Raw genomic sequence first — 19,549 nt, 5'->3', positions numbered from 1 at the left:
GGAAAGCAGACATCAAACATTAGCTAAACCCTGCATACACACCTTGGGCACCATGACTTAGCTTGTACTGATGGTTCCTGGTTCTCCAAGCCCGGCCAGCTTGGCCAACTATGCTGTTGTTTTGGGTTGTTTTTTTTTTTAAGATTTTATTTATTTATTTGACAGAGAGAGACACAGTGAGAGAGGGAACACAAGCAGGGGGAGTGGGAGAGGGAGAAGCAGGCTTCCCGCCCAGCAGGGAGCCCGATGTGGGGCTCGATCCCAGGACCCTGAGATCATGACCTGAGCTGAAAGCAGACGCTTAACGACTGAGCCACCCAGGAGCCCCAACTATGCTGTTTTAGATATTGGCCGAAAGTTCTATTTGAAATAAAAACCATTAACATCATACATCTCGAAAGGGTGTAGAAACCATGGATTTAGAACAATTCATCCCCCGATTCGTAGATGAGAAAATGGAGGGTCACAAGAAGCCACGCACCAGGACAGTCAAGGCTCAGACCAAAACTTGGGTGGGCGGTGGCCCAGGGCCTGGTGGGTGTAGAGGGGGCCAGTTGGCGGTGGATGGGGACGAGACAGGTACCTTGGAGGCCGTGATGGGCTTGAGACACGTTTGTCCACCATGGGTGAAGTTGCAGGAAACTTCGATGGTGTCGGACGAGCAGCCAAGGTTTGGATCCACCCAGTAAGTACCTGCAGGTGGTGTGGAGGGGGGATGGTACAGGTATGTGAGGGGGAGGGAGCCCAGGGCCCGGTTCTGCAGGTGAACCCCAAACCTTGGGACCCACCGAGCCCAGCTGGGCCTGAAGTCGGGAAAGGATTCCAGGAGCCACTGAGATGCAAGGACAGGCTGTGAGCAGAGTTCACAGCGGGCAGAGCCCCTGGGGGGGGCATTCGGCTGAGCACTGGCCCACACTGCTACTGTGAAGGGGCCATTTTACAGAGGGGGCAGCTGAGGCCTGAGAGAGGGTGAATCACTAGCCCAAGGCATTTCGGGCTCATTTAGTTAAATGGGTTCTCCCCCAAGGCTAGTGATCCTCCTAGGGGCTTGCTTGGGGGAGGAGGGTAAATCAGGCCTCCACCCCACCCACTGGACACCTGTGCTGGCATCTGGTTTCCCCACTGGGCTTCCAAGGGATCCAAAGGCCCCACAGCCGAAAGAGTGGGACAACCAGCCACTAGTCCACCTTCTTGTCAGTGGAGGGAAGAGGTGTGGACAGAAAGGGGTGAAATCCTGGCTCTCAGGGCATCCATGGCAGCCCCCTCCCCCAGCCCCCTGTCCCCTCCTGGCCCTTGGGGGCTTGTCCTGCCAAAGCTCTTGTCTCCTTGCACTGAAATGGTTGTCCCCAGCTTGTAGATCTGCAGGCTCTGAAAGGGTAAAACCACTCACTTACACCCCAGGAGGCACAAGGTTGGCCATATGGTGTGGCTCAGTGACTGCTGAGCGGATAAGGGACTGCCTCATGTGCCTGCCTCCCCAAGGACAGAAACTTGGCCCCAATGAGCCAAGACTTGAATGGTCCCTCTCCTCAGCCCCTCCTGGAACTCCCCTGCACCGCCTGCTCCACCCCTGGGGCAAGAAGCCCTCTCTTCAGACCCCACAAGCCCTCATACCATCCACCATCTTCTGCTCACAATCCATGAGGTCCCGGCAGACCCGGGCGGGGTTCTCTTTGGTGCCCAGGGGCGTCTTAATGCTCTGGATGAGGTTGCTGAGGTAGTGTAAGGTTTTAAAGATCTCCCCTCCCTGGTCCAGCACCAGCCGGTCTGGATGGTTGTAACCCTGTCGTGAAGAGAGAGGGGGTCTTGGCCTGGCCCAAGTTCCTAGGGGCATGATGGGGCTCCTTTCACTGGACAGATAAGGAAACTGGGGGCCAGGAACCGGGTGGGGGCTGCGAGAGTACAGGACACTCCGCAGTGGCCCCAAATCCCTCCAGAAGGGGTCAGTGGAGGTCTTTACACTGACCACCCCCAGGCTGGAAGGAAGACAATGGGCTCTTCCAGGCTGCCCTTTCCCTGGACTGTGAATCCTGAGAGCCGACTTAGTATCAACTTTGCCCAGGCCCCGGCACAGGAAACCAATGAGCTATGGAACTCTCGGGGCAGGCCACGTGGAGGGCACTGACTATATGTGAGCCGTCCCTTCTGTCTCCCCCGGGAAGGGATCCCATGTGGGCAGTGGTCTCGGGGTACCTCTGCTTTCAGTGCTCCATTTGTGTCCATCCACGTCTGGAAAGCTGCTCCCAGGTCATCTTGCTGCTGTGCAAAGAGAAGACAGGGTGTGTATCCTACCCCTCAACCCCAGGATCACCAGACTCACCAAGAGAGAGAGAGCCCCAGGATCTGAGGAGGAGCTCGCCCACCCGCCTTCCTGGGCCAAGTCACCTGCCTTCTGTGTAACTCTCTGTCCTTCCCCCACTTACAAAGAGAGTCAGAGCTGACCCATCCACTCCCTTTCTCCAGGCACTTCCACAGCTCTTCATGACCCACAGTATTAAGTCCGAACTCCTCCATGTGGTTACAAGACCTGGCCTGAGTGCTGTGGCCTCTGGCCCAGCCTCTCTTCTGTTGCCCACATATGCTCGATGCACCAGACACACTATTGTATTGCTAAGTTGCTAAGCAGCATGCTCCGTCTGGCCACAGGGCCTTTGCACATGCTGTTCCCATAGCCTGGAACATTCTTCTTTCCCTCCAATGCTCCATCTGCCTATCTACTCTTCTGGTGGTTCTCAATCAGGGGCAATGTTGCCCTGTAGGGGACATTTGGTTATATCTAGAGACTTGGCTGTCACAACTGGAGGACGGGGTGCTCCTGACATCTAGTGGGCAGAGGCCAGGGATGCTGCTAAACATCCTACAATCACTCGCAGCAAGGAACCACCTGGTCCCCAAGTGTCCATAAGTGCTGCAGTTGAGAAACCCTGCCCTATACTCATTCTACAGATGTCAGCTTCCATGGGAACTCTCTCCTGGTGCTCTCGCCCCCAACTGGGTGCAGCCCCTTTCTCTGTGTAACTATCTCATACTTGCGCCTCCAGCCCTAGCAGGGGGCTTGCCAGAGGCGGTCTTGCTGTGAAAACAGTGACAGGGACACTGTGACGTTGGGTAAAGCCCAAGAGGTCCAGAGCCCAGACACCAGAGGTATTTCTCAAGTTCAAATCTCAGCCTTGCTACTTGCTAACTGCAGGATCTGGGCAAGCTGCTTACCGTCTCTCTGCATCAGTATCCTCAGAATGGGCATGAGAGTAACACTCTCAGAACCTTGAGAGGAGTAAGTGAGCTAATCCAGGAGGAGCACGCCTAACAGTGTCCACCTATCACAAACACTCAGTATGTCCACTACCGTGCAAAAAATTCAAAATCCTCGAATTTTCCTTTTTTTGAGAGGAAAAGGGTTTTTTCTGGGTCTCTTCACTTTGCCCTAGCTGTCTGGCTTCCTTAGTGATGAGAAGGGCTAGGGAAGGTGTGGAGGGGAGGCCAGGGCCAACAGTTCATTTTCGTGGACGTTGCCTGGGGGGCCGGATAGTGAGAAGCTGAGAGATTAGGAGAGCAGAGAATCTGAGTGGCTTGTGGCCCAAGGGCTCCTGCTCAGTTCCCCTCAGCCACCGTGGTGGGCGGGGGGGGGGGGGGGGGGAACGCTGTCAGGGCCCCACTGTAACCCTCAACCAGTGCAGTGGTAACACAGGGAGGGACCCCTGGGTGGGGGGGGAGGGGCCATACTTTCAGGGACGTACCCATCAGGGAGGAAAACAGCCTTCCTCCTCCAGTCTGACCCTCTTTGGACTCAGAATCTGAGGACACCCTCTGGGATACTGTGATTTATAATAGAGATTTGGTCTCTGACCCTCTTCCTGGCACCAAGCTCCTAAAATCCCATAAAAGTCTTGTCATGTTAATGAGGTGACTCTTGGAAAGCCCCTAGGTAACCAAAGGATAGGGGCCGGATTGCCCAGGGAAGCAACCTTGTGATAGGTGGCTTGGAAACTTCAGTCCCGACCCCTCACCTCCGGGAGGAAGGGAGCAGGGATGGAGGTTGAATCAATCACCAGTGGCCACTGCTTTTATCCATCATGCTTATGTAATGAAGCCTCCATGAAAACCCAAAAGGGTGGTATTCAGAGAGCTTCCCAGCTGGTGATCGCGTGGAGGTTTGGGGAGAGTGCCCACCTGGAGAGGGCTTGGGAGCTGTGAGCCCCTGCCTCACGCTTTGCCCTGTGCCTGTCTTCCATCGGGCTGTTCCTGAGTTATTATTATTATTTTTTTATAATAAACCAGTAAGCTAGTACGTGATATATTTCTCTGATCTAAGAGGCGCTCTAGCACATTCACTGATGCCGGTGAGGGGCATGGGAACCTCAGTCGGTCAGAAGCGCAGGTGACAAGCTGGCATCTGGGGTGGGCAGGATGGGGAAGGAGTCCTGTAGGATCGTGAATGCTTTGTCCTGGTGCACAGTGTCAGAACTGAGTCGAACTGCAGGACACCCAGCTGGTGTCCCACAAGTGTTCCTCGGTATGGGGAACACCCACCCCCCCCAAGCTTGAATTGACACCAGGACCTATTTAGACCTTCGGCAATCAGCCGTTCTGTACCGAGGGTGCTGACAGGACCAGGAGCGCAGCCACTGGATCGGCTTCCTGGGTTCACAGTCAGGGGTGCATCCTGCCTAAAACCGGGAATCCCCACCCTCTTTCTGCTGCTGTAGAGTCCAGGGTCCGGGATGGAAGGACAAAAGCTCACGGGCATCCCTGGGCCTAGCTTAGGGTTCTAGCTATTGTGACCCAGAAAAGAGGTCAGCTGCCAACCGCTGCCCCCCCCTCCCAGGCCTTACCCCAAATAGGCAAAAGAGAACATTCTCCAACTTACAAAGTGGATAGGGCTCCCTGGCGGACCCTGCAAAAGAAGAGGCTCAGTCACTATTTGAGAGGGACTGGGTGCGGGAGTCCCAGGGGCTGTCAGGAGCCTGGAGGGGCCATCCAGGCACGAGAGGATGTGTAAAACTGGTCTCTGCTCTTCTAGAGACCTGGTCCAGCCAGGGCTGCTCTATGCTCTCCTAGAAGTCTGGGGAAGCTTGTGAGGTCAGGGCCAAGACAAGTACCTGCCAGCAAAGCCCTGGGTCTCATTCAAAGCTCCACCTCCTGCCCTGGAGTTCCAGGAGCCCTGAGCGCAAGTACCTACCGGTGGGCCAGGCCGCCCTCTGGGACCAGGAGGACCCTGGAGGAAGAGAAGAACAGTGAGGCCTTGGTCAAAGGCCTTCCATCTTCCCCACCCCAGGCCTCCTCGAGCTGATCCGAGACCCTGAGACAGTGGTGCCTCCAGCACAGAGGGGTACCGATGGATGACTGAGGTCCAGAGGGAAAGAACATGCCTGAGGACTTCGGTGGTCATGGGCAGGGGAACCCAGAGTGCCCACCCTGCCCCACTCCCCCAGCCCACCAGCCCCCGTACCGCAGCCCACTCACCCTCGGACCTTGCAATCCCTGGAGGAGGACAGAAGCAGAGAGACACAGTCAGGGAATGAGGCTGAGCCTTGCCCTCCAGGCCTCCCCCACCCCTCTCCCAGCCCTCCCCTCCCCTCCCCCTCCCCCAACCACTGCAGCACCGCCTCAGCAGCCCATCAACTCACCCAGTCCCCTCGGCTGCCTTTGTCACCCTTTGGACCCTGCAATAAATCATGCCCCATAACAGAGGACTCAGAGAGGAAGTTCTATTTCCCAGATGGGGAAACTGAGGCTCAGGCTGGCCCTGGGTCACAGAGACAAGCTTGCCCCCATAGTCTTTCTGGCCAGCCCCCTACACATACCGGGCGTCCCGAAGGTCCCAGGATTCCGAGGGGCCCAATGATGCCTTCCTTTCCCTAAAGGAGAGAGAAAGGTTTGTGTGTCCTCATCCCAGGGCCTGGGAAACAGAGTCACGGAGACAGGAGAGGAGATGGCAGCTGAGTGTCCCATGGTGATGGAAGGGAGACTTCCTCAAGCAGGGGCCAGGCCATGCACATTCTGGGCCCCGAGTGCCTTTGGGGGGCTACGGGAGGAGAAAGGGGGAGGGTGGCAGCCCAGCTAGCAGGACCGGCAGAAGCCAAGGGGATGCCAACAGGGATGGAGGCCTTGGGCAGAGGGGGCTCAAGCCTGAAAGAGCAGAGGAGCAGGGCAGGCATCCACCCAGCTGATGGCTGGCCAGCCTTGGGCCTGGGCGACTGTCCCCGCTAGGACAGACCAGGAGAGGACTCACCATCAAGCCAGGGGGCCCCCGAGGGCCCTGGATGCCTTTCAAGCCAATGTCTCCAGGGGGGCCCTGTGGGAGGCAGAGGAAGGGCTGTCTGTGTCTGGGTGGCCACTGGGTCGGGCCTCCAGCAGCTCCATGACCCCTGGGGGCTGGCCACACTTTGTCCTCCCTGTCAAGAGAGGCCTTACCTGAGAGGTTCCAGGAAGAGTAACAAATGTCCGCAATTATTAAGCAGGTACTAGCGTGCTGGCTCTGTGCTATATGGTGTAAGCTCTGCTCTTACTTCCTTGTTACAACCCTCTATAGTTATCCTACCCATTTTACAGCTGACAAAACTGAGGCTTGGAGATACAAAGTAATTTGCATCTTTTACTGCAAAAGATTTAGTAAACATCTGAGCAGGTAAACTGCTCAGAGCAGGTAAACTGAGGAGCTGGGCTTAAAACCCAGGTCTGCTGGATTGTGGGTTCTGGGGACCGAGGATGTTCCTGCTCGATTCTGGCGGCTTTCCAGCCCACATTGTAAGTGCTCAAGAAATCTTTGTTGAGTGAATACATGGATAAACGACCAAGGAGGTGGATGGATGGAACCCCAACAGGAACAGTAAGGAGTGGGAATTTGTACCTTGGGCCCGAAGAGGCCAGCCATTCCGGGGAAGCCCATCTCGCCAGAGTCACCCTGCGGGGAGAGCAGAATGAGATGGGGTGAATGGGACCAGGACAAGGACGCCCAGCCAATCACCCAGGACCCCTGGGCCTGCCTCCTCCCATGGATATTAGTGACTCCATCTCTAGGCAATCAGATGAGGGTGGACAGCTCACATACTAGACACCAGTCAGCCTGGGCTCAGAGGGGGCAGGGGCCTCTGCCCTCTGTCACATGAGACAGTGGAGGCCAGCTCAGGGATTCCATGAGGAAGGCTCTAGAACACTTAGGACCTCCTGTCCCAGGTCTTCAAGGAAGAGAAGGAAAGGACCTGCAGGCTCTTTCCCCCATCACAAAGGCTCTATCAAGGACTGTGTCCCTCAGAATAAGCCCATTAGCTGTGGGACTCTACGTGCCAGGGGCTTTGCATGGACCACCACGCATACGAGTTCCTACTTCCGCCCAGGGAGGCACAACGCACCCCATTCACAGATGAGAATACTGAGTCTCACAGAGAGCAGAAACTTGCTCATATTCACACAGATGCCATTGCGGGGAGTGATCGGGTGTGAACAATTCTGGAGGCCTGGATTCTATGGCAGGGGCATGCTTAACTTTTAACGAAACTGCCCAGCCCATTTCCAATGCGGTTGTACCATCTTACATTCCTGTGAGCAGAGGAGGAGAGTTCCAGTTGCTCCACATCCTTGCCAACACTTGGTCTGTTCACTCTTTTAAAATCTTTACCATTCTGGGGCTCCTGGGTGGCTCAGTCAGTGACTCATCTGCCTTCGGCTCAGGTCATGATCTCGGGGTCCTGGGATCGAGCCCTACATCGGGCTCCCTGCTCAGCCGGGAGTCTGTTTGTCTCCCTCTCCCTCTGCCCCTCCCCCTACTTGTGCTCTTTCTCTCTCTCTCAGATAAATAAAATCTCCAAAAACAATGAAATGTTTACCATTCTAACAGGTGTGCAGTAGCATCTCATTACGGTTTTAATGAGCATTTGCCTCATGACTAGTGATATTGAGCTTCTTTTATGTGCTTAGTTGTCATCTGAACAATCTTTTCAGAAGTGTCTGTTCAAGTCTTTTGCCTAATTTCTTTCTCTTTTTTTGCCTAATTTCTTTATTGGGCTGCTTCTTTTCTCATTATTGGGTTTTGAGAGTTCTTTACATATTCCAGATACAAATCCTTTGCTAGATCTATAATTTGCACCTGCTCCTAGTATGTAGCTTGTCTTGTCATCCTCTTAACAGCGTCTGTCCTTTGAGGAGCAAAAGCTTTAAATTTTGATAAAGCCCAATTTATCAATTTTTTTAACGGATCATGCTTTTGGTGTCATATCTAAGAAACGTTTGTATAACCCAAGGTCTCAAAGATTTTCTTCTCTGCTTCCTTCTAAAAGTCTTAGCATTTTGGGTTTTACCTTTAGGTGTATGATCCATGTTGAGTTTATTTTTATACATGGTATAAGGTACCCAATTGTCACCGCACCACTTGCCAGAAAAGACTATTCTGTAACCCCTGAGTTGTTTCTGCAACTTTGTCAAAAAGCGGTTATCCAAGTACGTGTGAATGTATTTCTGGACTCTCTATGCTGTTCCTTTGAACTATTATTAGTATATTTATGGCAGTACCCTACCTTCTTGATTACTGTAGCTATATAATAAGCCTTGAAATCAACTACTGTGAGTCTCCCAACTTTACTCTTCTCTTTTCAACTTGCTTTGGTTATTCCAGGCCTTTCACATTTCCAAATAAAAATGTTAGACTCAGCTTGTTATTTTCCACGAGAAAGGCCTGATGGGATTTTGATTGGAATTGGGTTGAATCCACACACCAACTGGAGGGAACTGCCATCTGAACAATACTGAGTCTTTGACCAGGGAACACAGCAGCTCCATTTATTTAAGTCGTCCCCATTTCAGAAATGCCTTGCAGTTTTTCAATGCACATGTCTTGTTCACCTAGTGTCATATGTATCTCTAAGTATTTCCTACTTTTCTGCTATTATAAATAGCATTGCTTTTTAGATTTCAAGTTCTGACCATGGCTAGTATATAGAGACACAGTTCCTTTGTGCATCTTGAGCTGGTGTCCCACCATCTTGCTGTATTCACCTGTTCTAGTAGCTTTACCATGGATCCCACTGGATTTTCTCTCTAGACAATAATTTCATCTACAAATGAAAAGATTCACTTATTCCTTTTCAATATGAATGTTTTTATGTATTTTTCATTCCTGATGGCATTGGCTAGAATTGTCAGTACAATATTGAATAGAAGTAGTGAGAACAAATATCTCCGACTCGTTCTACTTCTTGGAAAAAAAAAAATCCAAACATTCAGCCTTTCACTATTAAGTATTATGCTAGATGTCTGTTTTTCACGAACGCCCTCTTCCCAGTTGAGGAAGCTCCTTTTCCATACCAAGTTGGCTGAGTGCTTTTATCAGAAATGGAGTTGCATTTTTGCCAAGTGCTTTTCTTGCATCCACTGGGAGGATCAAATGGGTTTTCTTTCTCAGTTTGTTAGTATGGTGCATTATATTCATTTATTTTCAAATGTTATACCATCCTTGCATTCCTGGGATAAACCTCATTTGATCTTGATGAACTATCTTTTTAATATATTTTTAGATTGGTTTTTCTAAAATTGTGTTGAGAATTTCTGTATCTATATTTCTGAGGTATATTGGTCTAGACCTTTCTTGCAATGTCTTTTATCCAGCTTTGATATCAGGGTAATGCCAGCTTCATAGAATATGCTGGCAAGTATTTCCCCCTCTTCAATTTTCTGGAAGAGTTGATACAGAATCGGTATGATTTCTTCCCTTAACTTTTACTAGAATTCTCCAGTGATGTCATCTGAGCCCAGAGTTTTCCTTGTGAGATGTTTTTTAAACCATAGGTTGAATTTCTTTACTAGATAGGAGGCTGTTTCGGGTTCAGGTCGTGATCCACCACCTGTCCTCATTCTGAAGGGACCACTCAGATCTCATGTCTCAGCCTCCTCCCTCCCCACCCCCTCCACTCAGGGGAAGCGGAGGAGTATCTAGTGCTCAGAGAGGGTGTCACTCTGTCCTTGTCACAGAGCAGGCAGGAGGCTTCCGGACCCGTGTGCGCATGTGTTTGCATGCATGTGAGTATGAGAACATCTGTATTCCCTGGGGCTCACTCACCGGCTGGCCTTTGGATCCAGGCTCCCCCTGGCTCCCAGGAAGCCCAGTTCCACCCGCTGTCCCTCGTTTGCCAGGAGGACCCAGCTGCCCAGGTAACCCACTTTCACCCTTAAAAAACAAAACCAAAAACACACACACATACCAAAATGACCAAAGGGGAAAATGGTTCTAGGGGAGGGGAGGAGGGCCTAGGAGAGACAGAATAGTGATGCCACAGGGTCAGCTGACATCTCAGGATGCTGGGGCTCAGATGCAGGCCTGGTGGGGGCTCGGAATTTTAGTCTCCTTAAGAGGACAGCCTCTTTCCTTACTCTGAAATTCAAGTTCCAACTTCCCTTCCACTCTCCCACCCTGCCTCTCTTCTTCACTGTTTCCTCCCAGAAGACCATGAAGTTCCCACCCACCCCCACTTCTGCTCCAGCCCTTCCTCCTGTCTGGGATGCCCCCTCCCCTTCTCTCCACATTTAAAACCTCCCTGGGCCAAGGCCACCCCTCCCCTCGCTGGCTGTTCCTGCAGAGGGTTCCAGCCTCTCCCCAACTAAACCTCGTGCTTGGGGAGGGCCAGAGGAGCCATGTCTGATGCACCCACCTCAATCTTCCCTTCTGTGTGTAGCCCCAGACTCAGATTGACTCATGGCTGCCTCCCCCACCTCTCGGAAACTTTCTAAAAACATGCCTTTGGGAAGAGGGTCCTGGCTGCAAGCAACATCTATTGTTCCACAAAGGCCCACTAGAGGGCGCCCAAGGACAGCTCAATAACCAGTTGCCTGTTTCAAAGGCCTGGCAGGGCCCAGGATTTCTAGCTACCTGGATAAACTTTCCTTAAAGTCAGGCTCAAGCTTGGGACAGTGACCCCTGAGAAATGTCAGGGCCATGGACTCCATTTTCACACAGGCCCTGGGACATGGGTGCCCACGTCAGCGTTATCATCAGTGTCTTATAGTTAGTACCAAGGTTGAAAGGAGGGAAGGTGGCTAAGTGGACTAACAGGTGTCTGACCTTGAATCCTGGGGGCCCCTGTGCTCCAGGCAAGCCGGCTACACCTGGATTTCCTCTCTTCCCAGCAGGGCCCGTGGGGCCAGGGTCCCCATCGTCTCCCTGCTCCCCCTGTAAAAAAGAGGGCAAAGGAGGACCTCTCATGTTTCAGGAAAGAGAGGCAGCCAAGGAGCAGCATGTCTCATAGTCAGGATGAGCTCTGGGTGGATCTGGAGGGAAGGAGGTCAGACCCCAGGACGGAGTTCATCCTGCCTGTGCGTGAGGGCGGGACCAGTGAACAGATCTGCAAGTGGAGAGGAGGAGGGACCTTACAACTAGAAGTGCCATCCCCTGGGCAAGGGAGGGCCTTCTGGGTACAGGCATGGCTGGTCAGAAGGGCCACATTCCCAGGTCCCGAGGGATGAGGTGACTGCCCATGCAGGAAACTTCCAGATATGTTGGTTCTGCCCCATCCAAGTTTCCGAACCTGCTCCTCCTGGCCCGTGGCCCGATGGCAGAACCACCCCCGCCCCCCAGACCCCAACACACACAACACACCTTGTCTCCAAGGGAGACACCATCTGTTAACCCCAAGTCCTGCTCACCTGCTGTCCTGCTTGCCCATCCCTGCCAGGAAACCCATCTGGTCCCGCGACACCCTCGGGGCCCTGTCTCCCCACCACGCCCCGAGGCCCTGGCAGCCCCTGCAGGCCCTGGGGATATAAAAGAAGTTGATGAGAGCCTCTGAAGGGGGGAGCAGGGAGGCAGGCGGGAGGGGACTGGCTGTGGGTCACTCACCTGAATCCCCCTTCGTCCTGGTGCCCCAGCCTTGCCTTGCTTTCCCTTTGGTCCCTGAAAAATCAAGGGGCACATGACAGAGGCCGCCTGGATGAGGGACAGAACCCTAGGAGATTTGGAAGTGGGACTGAAAGGAGCATGGGCTCCTCTGCAGCCCAGCCTTGCCTTTCCACCCCTTGGGCCTTAGCATCTGAATGTGCAAATGGGTCCAAGCACCCTGGCCCTGGAGCCCAGGGGCAGGGCTGGCCTTGGAACCTGCCAGTGTTGTCCTCACCCCTGCTCTGGGTCCTGCGCCCCCATGGGCTCCCCTGCTGCAGAGGCTCTTGGCTGGCAGTTTCCTAAAGGGAGCCGGGGCCCGTGGCTGCCTGGGCTTCAAAATCCTTCCATCCTCAAGAGTGTGGCTAAATCCCTGAGGGGGGGGTGGGGGGGCAGGGAGATGGTGTGTGGGTGAAGGAGACATGCCTGCGGGGAGGTTGAGCGCATGAAGACAGCACTGGCCCAACCTCAGAGGAGGCAGACACAAGGGCTCAGGGTACAAGGTGGGAAAGTCCTCAACCGCCCCTCAGTTCCCACCACCAGCACCCTGTCCACCCCTGCCCCCTTCCTCTGGACCCCTTGCTTCTCCAAATTTTCTTCTACAGCGTGGTGTGGCTGGCTGGCTCTGGCTCTCGACTGCCCTGGGTTCAAATCCCACTGCTGGCCCCACAGGTGGTCCCCTTCCTGGAGGCCCTGCCAGGGGGGCAGGTGATCCCCCCTCCCTCAGGCCCTTGGAGGCGAAGAGATCTTGGCCTGGAAGCACCCTGCAGGGTGCCCGCCAGCCTACTTGCTGGGTGCCTGGGCAGGTGTCCGCCCTTCCCAGGGTCCCCTGTGGACTTCAGTCCTCTTACCTCTTCCCCTTTTGATCCTTTGGGTCCCGGCTGTCCCCGGGGTCCTGGATGCCCCTGCAAACCAAGGTGAGAGGATGCAAAGCAGCCCCAGGATTCTCTCCCGGGGAGGGTGGCCAGTGTCCGCCTAGAGGGGGAGGGTTGGGAGGGGTTTGGGGGTGTAGGCTCTGGGGGTGCCCCCAGCATCAGGGCAGGAAAAACCAGAGTGAACTGCCCCAGGCCCTCCAGTAGGGAGGGTCCCTTCCTTCCCCCACTGCCGCCCACCCACCTGGGGCCAGAGGGGGATGGGACAGGGAGCACCACTCACTGGTAGGCCCTGCTGGCCTGGATCTCCACGGAGGCCTGGCACACCCTCCTGTCCCTGGAAGTCAAGGAGAGACTGGTGAGGGGGCCCATCCTGGAGGGGCTGGGGCAACTTCCAACCCGGAAGAGGCCCCCGAAGCCCTTGCTCTTCCTAGCCATGCGTCATTGTCCCCGTCTCAGCTTGCTCATCTGCAAAGCAGCGAAATGATGACCCTGCCAGCAAGGATGGAGCAGGGGAGGGGAGGGGACAGGAGGGGAGTGGAGGGGAGGAGAGCCTGGTGGGGGCCCCGTGCTCACTCAGCGGTCTGTCTCTTGCTTCTGCCAGGAGAGCTGTTCCCGGCCACAGGTGGGGAGACTGAGGTCCTGTGAGGAAGGGGTCTCTCTCCCTGACCTCATCCTCTCCCTCCAGCCCTCCCCCGGCCAGCATGAATTCTGGCCTGAGCCCTCCTTCAGGGGGTCAGTGCTTCAAGCTGGGCGCTAATGGTGGGAGGGAGGGCTTGTCTCCTGGCCAAGGCTGTTTCCCTGCCAGGGAGCCGGTAAGGACAGAGGACTGCCCTGACACGCCGTGCCTGATGCTACCATTGGGGAGGAGCTCTGATACTTACGGGGTATCCAGGGTCCCCTGGCTCCCCGCGGTCCCCTCGATCACCCACAGGGCCCTGAATGACAAGGACAGCAACAAAATATGGGCCACCAGGTCTCTTCCTGGCCACCCCCTTGGATGCTTGCAGCGGCCTCACCCCTACTCAGCCTCCCCCTCCCCCTCCCCATAGCAGGATGCTGGGGCTCAGCCTTGGCGGTGGCCCAGGGGACAGAAAGGGGGCTTACCCGATCTCCCGGTGGCCCAGGGGGCCCCTCGGCCTTGCCATCCTCACCCTGCTCCCCCTGTGGACACAACCAGCTTTAAGACACACTTCTGGTTCCTGGAATTCCAGACACTCCACACAGTGTGGAAAGGGCCTTCATCAGCAATGAAGTCCAGTCTACTTAGGGCTACAGATGGAGAGACTGAGGCTGGAGAGGGAAGCGGCACACCAGGGCTGTGGAACCTGGAGAGTGCTCTTTACTGCCCCCTGCTGGGCATTCCCCCCCCCCACAGGTACCCTTGGTCTGGGAGACCCAGGCAGCTCAGAGCAGAGACCTTGGTCACACCCAGCTTTGCACAGGACCAGCTCAGACCCTCAACAGGTCCCTTCCTTCCCATCTTGGAGCTCTTTTTCTCAGCTGGGGAATGGGGGTGAGGTGGGGTGAAGGGACAATGGCGATACCCAGGAGGAAGTGGTGGGGATTCTGGGAAATGATGCAAAAAGTCCCTGCATGGTGGTCAGCATGGAGTGACAATAATTCCGACAGCTGGTGGGCAGAGGCACTCACTGAATACTTCCAACAACCCTACGAAACAGGTGATGGTATTCTCCCCATTTTACATATGGGGATACTGAGGCACAGAGAAGCCATGTGGGCTGCTCCATTGTTCAGCCCTGAAAAAGAGTCCCTTTCTCCCATCTTTGCTAGAATAAAGTAGGCAGAGAGCCAGCTTTAACAGGAATCTTCTATCCTGGATGGCAGCCCCAGAAGCAGGCTGGGCTGCCCCAGGTTGAGCTGAGCTGTGGGCCAATTTGGGAGTTTTGTCCATAAGACAGATTCCTTTCTGCGAAACGGGATTGTGATGCCTTGCAGCGCTGTTCTGGGGACCCAGGGAGGAGAGTTCACTACTGCCCACATAGTAGGGGCTCAGGTGGCCATGAGCTTAGCTGTTGTTGACAATGGCAGCAGGGACGATGGGTGGCATGGATGTAGTCAGAGGGATTGCAGGAGGAGTAGGGTTTAGGATGGAGGCCCTTGAGCCCTGGCAGGCCACCCTGGGCCCTGGGCCACCAGCAAGACAGGAGGCGGGAGGCCGTGTGCCAGCTACAGGGAAGGTGTGATCAGAGCAGCAAGAGGTAGAACCCCAGGGCTCAGAATGTTCCAGCCCGACAACTGGTGCCACCTCCCATGGGGGGCGCATTCTGGGTAGGAGGCTCAAGCGGGGGCACCCCGGGCCCCCTGGCTATTGGCAGGGATGGAAGGGGAAGCCTGAGAGGCAGGAGAGGGAGCCATCCCTGGGGCTGGAGCCCATCCCAGGCCCAAATCAGTCCTGAGGGCTGGCAGCTGTAGCGCCTTGGCTCAGAGCCTCTGTGGCTCCTGTGGGCAGAGACTGAAAGCGGGAGGGACTTGGCCCGAGGCTTAGAACCAGTTGTACCCAAGGGGGTGGCCCAGGGAGTGGGGATTCCCTCTCCTCCCTGACCTCTCTCTATGGCTCTTTGTCCCAAGTCTCGGTCCCACCGAGGACGGAGGCAGCTGGACTGGGGCACTTTGGAGAAGGGGGCCGTGTTTACTGAGTGTACTCTGTGTGGCAGACCCTTCGGGAGGTGTCCCACAGAATCCATACCGCACTCCTACGCTGCTGTGACTATTGGCCCATTTTACAGATGAGGAAGCTGAGGCCCGGGGAAAGAAAGGTCCTAGTTAAGGCCACACAGGAATCAAGTGGTGGGTGGTTGGAGCCAAAAGCCAGCTATGCAGATCTCCCCCGCTCTCCCCACATTGTGGTTGTAGTTCAGGGATGCATTCTTAGCAGCAGGAAGCCGGTGGAGCCCCCCTTCTTCCTTGTTCCCAGAGTCTCATGGCCAATCCCTCCAGATACCACCTTTGTAGACACATGCCCTAGGGGAATTCACCAGGTGAGCAGCATCCTAACTCATCTAAGTACCTGTTTCCGGTCAGGGAGGCACAGCCTGACATCAGAGTCTGCATCCTGGTCCTGCCACCTTCCCACTGGTCCTGAACTAGTCCTTAAGCATCCTGGAGACTCAGTTTCCCCATCTGTCATGTGGGACACTGACACCTCACAGTGAGGGCCGTGGAGGAATCCCAGGGAAGAGCTTTGCACACGGCTGTGTGCTTCGGGGTGTCCCTTGGGAACCTGCTCCCCCTCCTCCCAGCACCCTCCAGCTCGTGCCTGGCTATTCACTGTTGCATCTAGTTTTACCCTGGAGTTCTGTAGGGCATCCTTCTGCAGCCCCCAGCTCAGGGCAGAGAAAACATTACATAATTATTATTCATCCATAAATACCTGTCGGATAGCTGAACGCATGAGTGAACTAACCTACTACCTCATCACTAAGAAAGTGCCTATGGCTGACATATATGTGATGTCCTACTTAGCCTCACATTCCTGAGGTATGCATCCGCTTAACAGATGGGGCAATCAAGGCTCAGGGAACCCTGGGGCCCCACCCAAGGCCCCAGCAGACTTAGGGCAGGTTTAGGGTTAGGATCCCATTCTCAGCAGCCACAGGAACTGGGCCTGGGGCTGCAGGTGGCTCGGGTGGGGTGGGGGTGGGGGGGGGAGGCTTCCCCTTGTTTCAGGGTCCATGTTAACCCCTCCTGTGCCAGCTGTGGCCGACTCAGGGGCAAGGCTGGGGGACTCAGGGTACTGAACGCAGCTTCCTGTGGGATGTCGGGAGCCCACTGATTGCAGAGCTCTTCTTCTCCAAGCAGGAGGAAGGGGCCAGCTGGACAGCAAGCCAGGCCGGGGTGATTCACACAGCAGCGGCAGTGGGATGTGGTTAGTGAGTAACTGACTCAGCCCACAAAAGGAGGGCTGGGGGGGGGGGGGCAAGGAGACAGCAGGGAGCCGCCTGCTAGGAAGCATTCCCGAGGCAGAGCCATCAGGGGAGGAGGGAGGCCAGAACAGGGAGACTCGAGCTGCTAAGGTAGGACTCAAAGGCCTGGTCCCAGAGCCAGTTTGGTGCTGGCTCGGAAGGTTACCCGGGGCCACTGCCTTGGCCCCCTGGCCCCACATCCCCACCTGCACCGTGCGGCAGGGCACAACCATCAGCAAGCTTTCTTCTAGCAATTTCTCTCTTCCACCAAAGCTGGAGCCAAGTGGTGGGGTATGGGCGCGTTCTCCCTCTGCCTTAGTGGCTCCTTCCTGGCTGGGAAAGGCTGGTCTCACTCTGCCCTAAGCCCTGCGCTGGCTGTCACTGCGGGATCTCATTTCTGAGCAAGGCTTCAATGCCCACATTCACACAGATGATGGAATTGAAGTTCTGGTCAGGACATGATTGGCGTCCATCTCCCCTGCTCAACTGGAAACCCCGGGCGGGCAGGAACTGTGGTTTTGTTCCGGTGCTGGGCTCCGACCTGACACACAGGCCCATCTGTGTTGAATGTAGGTCTAACGGCTCTGGCTCTGCCGTGTGAGCAGCGGTGAGCCGACTGTGAACTTCTGCATTACCCCAGCCACAGTGCCCCAGGGGCTGGCTCCTACCGGCCCACACGGGGGAGAGCGCCTGCTTCCCAGGACTGAGCACCCACCTTTTCACCCTTTGGTCCAGGAGGTCCGAGGGGGCCCATGATGCCTTTGTGTCCCTGCAAGAAACAAGATGGCAAGAGGTGAGAGCATGGGGGAGTGACGGCTTGAGAGGCACAGTGATGAAGGCCAGGAACTCCTAGGTGGAGACCCTGAGCTGTGAGTCTGGGCCCTGGCTCTGCCCCAGCTCACTGTGTGACTCTGAGCTGGCCCATGCCTCTCAGGGGCCTGGCCTCCCAGTCAGTCCCTGACACACCTCTCAGGGGTGGGCCCGCTTGGATGGTAGGGGGCGTGGCTCACCCCAGCCTGGAGCAGACCTGGGGCCAGATCTCGGAGAGCCAGCTGTGTCCCTGGGGCAGGGGCAAAATGCTGGCCTCAGCCGACTTCCCCAGGCTATGGCGGGAAGCATATAGGCTCATTCCTCCTTGGGCTCCCAGTGCCCCCTCTCCGGTTCCCATGTCCTCTGCCCTGTCCCTCTTCTGTCCTTCTTTCCCTGCTGTGCCTCCTTCAGACACTGAATCCTACCTTCAAACTTAACAAGCTGTCATTAGCCTCCCTAAGCCTCAGTTTCCCTTTCTGAGCGGGCCCAGAGCCTCTCTGAGGACTAGTCACCCAACTCTATCACATAGGTTTGGCTCAGCCGCCTCTAAGAGCGGTGCCAGCTTGGATGCAAAAGAGGGGTGAGGCTCTTCCCTTCCACAGACAGCTGGCATGACGCCGGGACAGGACGCATGTGTGGCTCCCACGGCGGGAAGGAAGGATTCAGCGAGGGCACGTGGAGGGGGAGGGTGTTTCTGTCTGCCCACCCCTGCTCTGGGGGCTCAGGGGCTCCCTGGGCCCGGGGAGACCAGAGATCTTCAGTGGCCCAAGGGCCACCCTCCGTGGGGAAGTGGTGGGGACAGAGGCCGAGGCCCGCCTGGGGCCGGGGGGCGGCAGATTTTCTTACATGGTAACCAGCCAGTCCGGGCTCTCCTTGGGCCCCCATCCGTCCGGGAGCACCCTAGGACAGGAGCAGATGCACATTGGTACAGGTGGTTCTCACAGCAGTGACCTGGGCACTGATTCCAGCCCAGTCCAGCCCCGCCGACAGGCACCTCTGTGGCCCAGAACCCAGGCTGCAGAGCTCCTCCCTGAGCTCCCCTCCTCCCTCCAGCCCTTCCTTCTCCCAGCTCCAGGGGTTCACGAGACCCAGTGGCTAAACCATCTTCACTTTTGTGAGCCAATTTTAAACAGAAGCAGCTATAGGAAGTTAAATTATATGAGCTTACAGTTCAATCAATTCTATTAAAAACGAAGATGACAAATATTCAAAACTCCCCCCTTCTAGTAATTTTGCTCCATTTTACTATTGCCTAGGCTCCAGCTTATTTCTGTCTGTTGAGTGCATGTGGTGGAACTAGCAGATGACAGACACTCCCGTGCATCTCCCTCCCAAGTTTGCACTTGCGGACACCACGTGGGTGGCTTGGGATCAGCCACAGCGGGGGCATTCACACCAGGGACGCTGGGAGCTCAGAGATGCCTCACCGGCCTGCCTCCCCTCTGCTTCCTTCCTCTGCAGCCAGCAGACCCCCGGGGCCCTCCTTCCAGGCAGGCCAGCAAGAGGCTGGGACGGCCTCAGAGTCACCCAGGGATCTGCAGCCTGATCCTCATGAATCTATTTCCAGTGGGAAAACTTGTTCTGTAAAAACCCTCCAAAGGAGCTGGTCCCCTCTCCCCACCCTAGAATGCTTATTTGTCTGGGTCTATAAAGTCCTTCAGAAGACCCACAGTGCCCTTCAAACAGAAACACATACTTGGCGCTGTGGGTACTTTTCCAGGGAGAGAGGCGGCAGCTTCTACAGGATCCCCAAGGGATCCATGATGCAAGAGAAGCAGCTAGGACAAGGGACAGCCAAGGTTTGGCTGAGAGGTGGACAGGGCGATACCTCTCTTTCTCCCCTTGCCCCCACCCCCAGCTCTTTGCCTGCCCACCCCACCCCACCCCACCCCACCCTGAGTTCTCACCGTTGGTCCCAGGCTGCCCCGGGACCCTTTAGGGCCTGGGGTGCCAGGGGGTCCAGGGTCTCCAGGGACGCCCATCTCACCCAGCTGTCCTTGGTAGCCCTTAGCACCCTGCAGCGGGAGGAGAGACAGGCTGTCACGGGGCCCCAGCAGGAGGTGGAGAGAGAGGTGGGGGAG

At 55.7% G+C, this 19,549-nt stretch overlaps 1 protein-coding gene across 18 annotated transcripts in view; it reads right to left on the bottom strand.

The window, feature by feature from the left end:
* Window positions 1-19,549, bottom strand: part of COL27A1 (collagen type XXVII alpha 1 chain) — a 135,603-nt gene that overhangs the window by 5,054 nt on the left and 111,000 nt on the right. For 9 of the 18 annotated variants that reach the window (XM_054509372.2, XM_064579534.1, XM_064579528.1 and 6 more), the window contains 21 exons: window positions 19,376-19,483; window positions 18,315-18,368; window positions 17,374-17,427; window positions 13,840-13,896; window positions 13,617-13,670; window positions 13,016-13,069; window positions 12,712-12,765; window positions 11,825-11,878; window positions 11,632-11,739; window positions 11,051-11,158; window positions 10,052-10,159; window positions 6,851-6,904; window positions 6,233-6,295; window positions 5,805-5,858; window positions 5,628-5,663; window positions 5,464-5,481; window positions 5,180-5,215; window positions 4,868-4,894; window positions 2,194-2,259; window positions 1,615-1,783; window positions 584-693 (listed from right to left, as the gene is read on the bottom strand). In XM_054509372.2, coding sequence (XP_054365347.1) covers window positions 584-693; window positions 1,615-1,783; window positions 2,194-2,259; window positions 4,868-4,894; window positions 5,180-5,215; window positions 5,464-5,481; window positions 5,628-5,663; window positions 5,805-5,858; window positions 6,233-6,295; window positions 6,851-6,904; window positions 10,052-10,159; window positions 11,051-11,158; window positions 11,632-11,739; window positions 11,825-11,878; window positions 12,712-12,765; window positions 13,016-13,069; window positions 13,617-13,670; window positions 13,840-13,896; window positions 17,374-17,427; window positions 18,315-18,368; window positions 19,376-19,483 — 1,446 coding nt within the window. The other 9 variants (XM_054509370.2, XM_064579529.1, XM_064579535.1 and 6 more) reach the window with 9 other exon arrangements.

Source organism: Mirounga angustirostris, unplaced genomic scaffold, assembly GCF_029215605.1.
Source record: "Mirounga angustirostris isolate CCGP_5_RB_7025 unplaced genomic scaffold, mMirAng1.0.hap1 SCAF_15, whole genome shotgun sequence".
Classification (NCBI taxonomy): domain Eukaryota; kingdom Metazoa; phylum Chordata; class Mammalia; order Carnivora; family Phocidae; genus Mirounga; species Mirounga angustirostris.
This window is presented reverse-complemented; position numbering and strand designations above follow the sequence as displayed.